The sequence below is a fragment of the Heliangelus exortis genome, chromosome 9 (assembly GCF_036169615.1).
Source record: "Heliangelus exortis chromosome 9, bHelExo1.hap1, whole genome shotgun sequence".
NCBI lineage: Eukaryota > Metazoa > Chordata > Aves > Apodiformes > Trochilidae > Heliangelus > Heliangelus exortis.
In genome coordinates this window covers 2,922,573-2,930,713 of record NC_092430.1, presented here as the reverse complement: position 1 = coordinate 2,930,713, position 8,141 = coordinate 2,922,573, and the positions used below count along the sequence as shown (strand labels likewise).

At 42.2% G+C, this 8,141-nt stretch overlaps 1 protein-coding gene across 2 annotated transcripts in view; it reads left to right on the top strand.

The window, feature by feature from the left end:
- The first annotated feature begins 202 nt into the window (after positions 1 to 202).
- The window catches only part of IWS1 (interacts with SUPT6H, CTD assembly factor 1), an 18,068-nt gene continuing 10,129 nt past the window's right edge, over positions 203 to 8,141 (top strand). For both annotated transcript variants that reach the window (XM_071751692.1, XM_071751693.1), the window contains exons 1-3: positions 203 to 402; positions 897 to 1,012; positions 7,051 to 7,921. In XM_071751692.1, the coding sequence (XP_071607793.1) occupies positions 369 to 402; positions 897 to 1,012; positions 7,051 to 7,921 (1,021 nt within the window). In that variant the 5' untranslated portion in view covers positions 203 to 368. The remainder of the gene's footprint in view (positions 403 to 896; positions 1,013 to 7,050; positions 7,922 to 8,141) is intronic.

Genomic DNA, 8,141 nt, shown 5'->3' with positions numbered 1-8,141 from the left:
TCCCTATCCCTGTCCCTGTCCCCGCCGCCATTTTGGGGGCCCCGCACCGGGCGGGGGGGGGGTGAGGGCTGCCGCTGCGGCCCCGCCCCCTCGGAGCGCCCCCTGGCGGCCATTCCTTTCCCTCCCTTCGCCCCCCCTCTGCCTGCCCGATGCGCGCGGGAGGGGCGGTGCCTCTTAGCGCATGCGCGTGCCGTTGCCGCCGCTGCCTGGGGAGGCGCCATCTTGGGCCTGTGAGCGGCGGGCGGGCGGTGTCGGCGGCGCCGGGAATCACCCAGCGGGACTCAGCGGCGAGCGCCGCGCTGGTCGCGCACCTCGGCCGCCAGCCCTTCTGGGGGGGCCTCGGCGGGAGGCGGGGCCGGCGGCCCGCCATGGAGAGCGAGTACTACGGCGGGGACCAGTCAGGTAGCGGCGCGGGAGGGACGCGCTGGGCCCTATGAGGGGAGGGCGAGCGGCCTGTCCGCCCTTCGCCCTCACTGCGGAGTCGCGTAGCGGCGGCGGGGCCGTGCCCGGGCCTTCGGCTCGCCGGCCGCTTCACGGAGGGGTGTTCGGGGCCGGGTCGGCCGCCTCCGTAGGGCTCTGGGGTGACATCGGTGGGCCCGGCTGGTTCCGCTGGCGCGATCGCAGTGGCCGCCTCTTTGTTATTAATTTAGGGGGGCTGGGTAGTGTGTCAGTCACTGCTGGTGTGCACGTTGGAAGTAGCTGTGTGATCTCCTTGAGGCTGTCTGTGCTGGGTTTGTTCCAAAGTCCCGGGAGGTACCCTGGTTTCTCTGTATCAGTGCACTGCTAGGAGCAGGGTGGTGGTAGCAGCGTCTGGCTCCCTGTTCATCGTACTGCCAGTGCTCTTTGAAACACTGGGAGATGTCACTGAGTTAATGCTTTTCTTACCTTCGGATCAGATGATGGTGGAGCTACTCCAGTGCAAGACGAGCGAGACTCAGGATCAGATGTTGACGATGAAGGAAATGAGCAGCACTCTGGATCCGAAAATGGAAGTGTAGGGCACCATTCAGAGGTACTGCTGGAACTTTATATAGATAAAGAATATTTGAAAGTATTTTTGTTGTTGTTTACAGAGTCGTTTTCTCTTAACTGAGATCTAATGTCTGTATCTAGTTGTTCCTCTCTGGGAAAATTTGACTTCCAGAGAGAAGTATGCCAGATAGCCTCTTGATCAATACATAGGATGGGATCTTTTCTTTTTCTGCTTAATTATTATAATAACATGCACTCTTTTGTGCTAGGAGGAGTTCAGTACTGTTAAACTCAAATGTAAGATGGTAAACTCTTGGATTTGAAAATCTAAGCAATGGATTGTAAGAAATTTTCAATTTTACCTCAGAATCTGCACAGTAATGTAAAACCACACATTATGGAGGCATGGATTTCCTTCCCAAAGAATGAATACTCTTCCATCTTTCACGTGTGAATGTTGACTCTTAGTTTATTGTGCTCTGTTTTTCATCTTACAAAAGGGCAAGTCTCCATGGGGAGCAGGTTAAGGATCCTAAGTGGGATCTGTTCTTCCTCTGAAGAGGTGCTCCCTTCAGGAAGCTTGCACCATGAAAATGCTATAATGCTTTGATCCATGGTTGTGTCTGGGGACAGTCACTTAACCTGTGGATTAACTATTTTATCTGAAAGAGATCTGATAAAAGTAAAGGACCCCCTTAGATTCCTGGGACAATTTTGGAGGTAATCTTAAGTTTGAGGGGTTTTTTTCTGTGTTCGACTCAAAATGGAATAGAATTGGCACCTAATATTTCTGGCCTCCTGTCTTAACTCGTGTGTTCTGCCAGCAAAATTTGGTTATGGAGGACTTTTTGATATGTGTAAATGCTGTAATCAGAGCCCTTTCAGTTTACTGCTGCAGGTTTTGTTGCATTTGATGTCAAGATGAGGATTGACTCTGACTGGGTTTTCAGTGGTTAGACATTTTTTAAATGGCTCAAAACACACAACGTGGTATCCTGTAGCAGGATTATGTGTCAAAAGGCTCAGTTCCACTGTGGTATAACTTGCAGTTCATCTTTTAATTCTTTTCCTACTCCCCTTGCTTCATTCTTACTTCCCTCAGATTCAGAAAGTAGATGAGATTATATATATATATAAGATAAAAGTTCTTCCTATGCCATGTGTTTGATTTTCAAGTGGTGTTTTTGGTTTTGTTTTGTTGGGGTTTTTTTTAAAGCTGTTGATATTTACAATAGAAGGAATTGATTTAATTCAAGGCAGCATCTCTTATTGTGACAATCAATCAGGAATTCAGGGTGGGAGAAAATAAGTGCTCCAACATGGGAGAAATAACTGAAAAGGACTTTACTCCTGTTTTAATGAAAAAAAAAATGGTGCTGAGTGCATGGAGTCTTGTTGCTGCTATAGGAGTGCTCGTGTGTATGAAAACTTGATGTTCTTACTCTTCCATACTCCTGTGGGATTTAAATTTTAGTTAAATAGCTGGAAATCTGGCCAGGTATTGGAAAATCTGTAGTTGACTGCTACTTACATCTTCAGGACACCTTTTTCCAGTTTAAATAACCTGAAAGTACCAGGACCTGTTGTCATTGTTAATTGATTCTCTTCATGTGACTGCATTATTTTAAGGGCTTTGTTCTGTGATGGCTGTTGAATATTCCTCTGTAGATAAAATACTTCAGAAAGTCCATTAAAAAAAAGAAAAAAAAAAAAAAAAAAAAAAAAAAAAAAGAAAAAAAAAAAAAAAAAAGCTGTCCAATACTAAATGTGAGCTTTCAAACCTGAGTGCTTTGATTCCATTCAAATAATAAACATTTCAGTATTGTTTCATTATATGAAGTCTTACATTTGTAGTTTTCCTTACATCAATTCAAGATAAAACTCAAATGCAGTAACATGGATCAGATGTCTCTGACAGGAGTAGCTTTCAGCCATTTATCCTATTGTTTACCTTTAATATTTGCTCATCCTCTTATTTCCTTCATCTTTAGGAATATGTGGGAGGAATGACACTCAAAGGTAATAAAACCTTTGAGACAGCCTAATCAGTTAAGTCTGTTTAATTACTATTTCAACTCTAATTTAGAACTTGGCTGTCAAAAATTTAAGTTTTAAACTTTCAAACTTTTTTTCCAGGTTCTTAACTTTAAAGAAAAGGGGAATCCTGAGGAATTACTTATGTAGGTCTCAGGTATGTGGGTTTTTCTTTTCCACAATTCTTTTCTGGCTTTCCTTCCCCCAATCCCACTTTATCTATAAATGTTCTCCTTGATGTCCTTAACAATTGTGCTTTAGACAAATAGAGAACACATAGTTTTAGTACAGTAATGAACATGAAATCACGTTTACAGTGTTTGCACAAGTCAGGCTCATGTGCAACCCTAATGCCTTAGATTCTCACACGTTCACCAAGTTGCTGCTGCCTTCATGCATTCAGTTATGGTTTGACTGTGACTCTTAACAAGCACACACAAATGTTTTATCTTTCTGAAAGGAGAGAAACCTGCTGCTCTGTCTGTGGTGGTTACATATGCCTTAGTTTAACAATTGTCATTCATGAGATTCTAGTGGATGGGTCCATTTTGTTGAACTTACTAAATTATTCAAGTTCTAGCTCTTAACTCTGCCTGCATGTTGATCCAGTGAACTACTGGGCTGAAATTTTTACATAGAAGAATAACACTGTAAATTTGATTTTGCTGTGTTCCTTATTGGATACTGTACTAAAGCTGCATGTTATAGAATTCTTTCAGTTAAAAAAAAAAATTAAGGACATCTCAATTAAAATGTTTATAGATAAAGAGGAGGAAGAAAAGAAAGCAAAGGAATTAGAGAAAAATGAAGTAGCAGTTATAGAATCATAGAATCAGTAAGGTTGGAAGAGAACTTCAAAAGCATCGAGTCCAACCATAATCCAACTACCTGAGACCTACTTGTTTTTGAGGATGGCTGATCATTACTTTTAACAAAATATTTGGAAAAGCAAAAATGGAAATCTCCCAAATCACATAGTGATTTATTTGAAAACATCTTAGAGGTGAACTAGTTAAATAAGAAAATGGGTTTGGAGGGAAAGGTGTCCTGCAGAGTTTATTCATCTCACTGTGATGTTGCATGCACTTTTTACATCAAATGTCTTCCAAACCATTCACAGTTCATGGGATTCACCAGACCTCTGGGCTGATGGCTGTGCACAGGGCCTGTCAGTTGGCTCTGGGCTAGTCAGGTGTATCTTGGCTCAGCTCTGGAAGCTGCAGGGGTTTTTGGGTGAGTCTGAGGTGGTGTGTGTCACCTCTGCAGGGCACTGGCTGTGCTGATGTCACTGCTGGTGGTGCTTTCCAGGCACAGAGCTAGAGAAGGTGGTGCTGGCCTGCCCAGTCTGTGTGGGGGCTCTGTGTTACTGAAGTGGCTCTTCTCTAGGTGATGACACAGAGTTCAACTGCAGTCACCACAGGGGTTCTCTCACCACAGTGTGAGCTGCCTGGGACGTATGTATGTCTGCCCCCCTCTCCAAACATCCTCGAGCTGTCAGTTTGCAGTAACAGAGCAGAGACTCAGTGTGTTGTCAAGTGTTTCAGGAATAATGCACCATCATTGTGATGACTTCTTTCTGAGTATTGTACATAGGAAGTGCCTTGTAATTTAGTAATACTTGTAGCATGTATTACTAAATGGCCATGTAACCTGCAGCTGCACTTGCAACCTTAGAAATATTTAAAAATTACTATGAATTCTCATTGTTTAGTTTTGTTTACTTGTTCACCAAAGACTTCATAGACTGGCAGGAGGGAAGGTGATGAGCCTGATAGTTTACACAGGAGTATTTGTCTTGGTTTCCTTGCTTTACCTCATTACTGCTGACATAATTATCAATACTGAATTCATTACTAGTCATCAGAAATCAAGAGAAGACAGACAAGCCAAACCAAACTTAAATGGAAGGAAAATTAGGATTAAAGGATGTATAGTAGTATGAAGATCAGTTTCAATGTAGACCTCTGCATTTCAGTGCCTCTCAGTGACCTTACCTGTGACACTGCTCTAAAATGTGTATTTTCTGTTTTGTTTGCAGCTGCAGTTGTCTTTAATCTTAAATAATATAGTCAGGGAAAATGCATCACATACACATATTATTAGTTTGTTAGGTGGGAGATACTGGGCAGGAGAGGGCAAAAAAGGAAGCAAATAAAAGTCTCATAACAAGGTGAGAGTGGTCGAGTGTGTGTAGGGTCTTCCTCAGCTGGGTGTCCTCAGTTCTGTAACTTCTTTTTAATCTTCATGTTTCATTCATGAAAATTGAAAATTCAGGTTTTAACAGACCCCAGTTTCCTATATGTAAGAAGAAATGGGAAATACTCAGTAACACCACCAGCATGATTCAAAAGATTAGCATGGCTGTAGAGAACAAGGATAAGCTATGAAGAGCCAACTACACACTTGGATTACACAGCAGCTGTCTTGTAGCTAGCATTATATGACATGGAAATGGTGAAGTTGTATTTGAAGTACAGGTTTTAAATTTTGTAGTCCTGATTTTTCCACTGTGTGGTAACTTTCTTTTAGCAATTCTGCAGTAATTTAGAAGCTATTTTATTGAGTGCTAGCCATTAAATGCTTAGGGTCTAACATCTTAAAACGTAGTGCTGTTTAACACTTAATATGGTTCTGGAGGATAGAGTTCCTAAAAACAATTAAAAGTTTCATTTTACTTAAAATTCTGTCTTAATTAGAAATTTTTAAGATTACTAATAATGTTTTTTGTAGGGTAGATATACGTGCATTATTTTGTATGCCTGAGTGTGGGAGCAGAATGACTATAGAAAATAAAACTAGGTAGAAATTCTTGTCTTTCAAAGGAAATTAAATTGCTGACAAGGATTTGGAAGCTCCAGGTTGTACAGGTCTTAAAGTATCTCCTAGGACAAGGACAATACATAACTCAGTTTGCAGAGGTGCCAGTGGGGAGGAGTTCATAGCTGAGAAAGACAAAAATCACCCTGGAGGAAAGCCTGGCTGAAGGAGTGGAGTTGAGTATGGAGCTTTTGACAGTATTGTTCTTTTCTGTTGAAAATGGGATTGTTGTGACAGGGACTGTGAGAGATGTGCTGAGTTAGTGGAAGGAGTTGAGCAGTCAGTCCACTTCTGTTTTCTCAGGTAACTGCAATTGAGGTTGGTTCCAAGCAGAAATTAGATGTTGTAGGAAAGTGAAACCAAGATGTTGTCAGTAGTCTTGTTGACAGATGGTTTCTGAAAGGTTTTTCCAAAAATGGGGTGTGCAGCTCAGCATTTTTTGCTGTCTAGGAAAAGACTTAAAGGATTGTGCTTCAGTTCCAAGGTTTTAAGAAGACCTCACTTGGTGTGTTCGTGCAAGGTGTGTGTGTGTAGGCACAGGAGCTGTCAGCTAAAGGAAGATAAGTGGTGCATCTGCTCTTAAATTCCTACATGGAGCACAGAACTTGTTAATGGTGGTACTCTGAAAGATCTTCATTCCTGTTTTTTGGAAGGCTTTTGGCCTTGATGTGCTCTTCAATAAGTTTACTTGGCAAAAGAAAGGGAAGGGGAGTAGCTCTCTTGAGCATCATTTGGAAAGCAATGTGTGTGCAGTTTTAGTAAAATGGATTTCATGCAGAAAACATCCATTTGAGATCTTAATTACAAGTGTGGCATATGGTTTTGTGCCTTAGTACTGGGGATTTTGACAAAGTCAGTACGAAAACCCTTTTTTAAACAAACAAAAAAACCCCAACAATGTTTAAAAGCATTACTTTTTAGGAAATGGACCTCTCTTTGAGTGTTTTTCGAATTCTGTTACCAAAATACAATTGAGCTGCAGTGTGGCCAGATTTCCATTTGATTTCTTACTGTTTTCCTTGATCTGAAGTATTTGATAGTCCTTTGATGCAAGCTGTCTAATAATTATCTCTGTATAGAAAGTATCTTCGTTTGCACTACCTTGTGTAATCAAATTGGAACAAGGACAAGCAAAAATTCGGAACATTTTTTGTTTTCTTTTTAAGTTTGGCGTGGGTTTTTTTTTGTTTTTTTGTTTAGTTGCCTGAGATTCTTTTTTTCTTTCAGAATGAACACAGTGATGGAGAAGATGATGGGCAACTGGGAGAGCCTCAAGTGACAGACTCTGAAAATGAAGATATTCCAAGGCAAAAAGACAGTGACTCAGAGAATGAGGAGCCTCCAAATCACAACGCAAGTGATTCAGACAACGAAGCTGCTGATGGAGGGAAGGACAGCGATTCTGATACCGAGGACCGTCCCAACCAGCACTTAAGTGACTCTGAAAATGAGGATGCCTTGAATCATCGAGCAAGTGACTCTGAAAATGGAGAACCTCCCAGGGATGCCAGTAGTGATTTTGAAAATGAGGAATCCCACAAGCAGGTGGCCAGTGACTCAGAGGGTGAGGAGCTCCAAAAACAGCCAGCCAGCGACTCGGAGAGCGAGGAGCTCCCCAAGCAGGTGGCCACTGACTCTGAGAGTGAGGAGCTTCACAAACAGCCTGCCAGTGACTCTGAGAGTGAGGAGCTCCACAAACAGCCTGCCAGTGACTCTGAGAGTGAGGAGCTCCACAAACAGCCTGCCAGTGACTCTGAGAGTGAGGAGCTCCACAAACAGCCTGCCAGTGATTCGGAGAGTGAGGAGCTCCACAAACAGCCTGCCAGTGACTCTGAGAGTGAGGATGTCTCCAGACACAAACAAGAAATAGAATCTGAGGATAGTGATGGGGAGGACAGAAAGGAGGAGTTGCAGAATGATTCTCATCATTCAGATAATGAACATGTAAGAGAAGGATTTCAGGGCTCTGACAGTGAAGATGAAGCTCCTAAGAGACGAAAAATATCAGACAGTGATGAAGAGGAGAAGGAGGAGGAGAAGACAGTGAAGAGAAAAACTGCCATCCTTTCAGACAGTGAGGATGAGAGTGAGAAAACACGTAAGGAACTGTTGTGTGAAAATAAAAATGTGATGTGCCAACCAGTAGTCTTAAGAGTTAAATCGTTTTTAAGTGAAGAAAGCATCCAAGATAAATTGAACTGTAAAGCAAGTTTGTTTTTAGAGCAGAACTGCATTTGTAGAGTTCTAATTGCATTTCTGTGTGGATGTATCTCTAATAGTTTTGAGTATTAAGTAGGTGTGGTAGGAGTAAAAGAGAA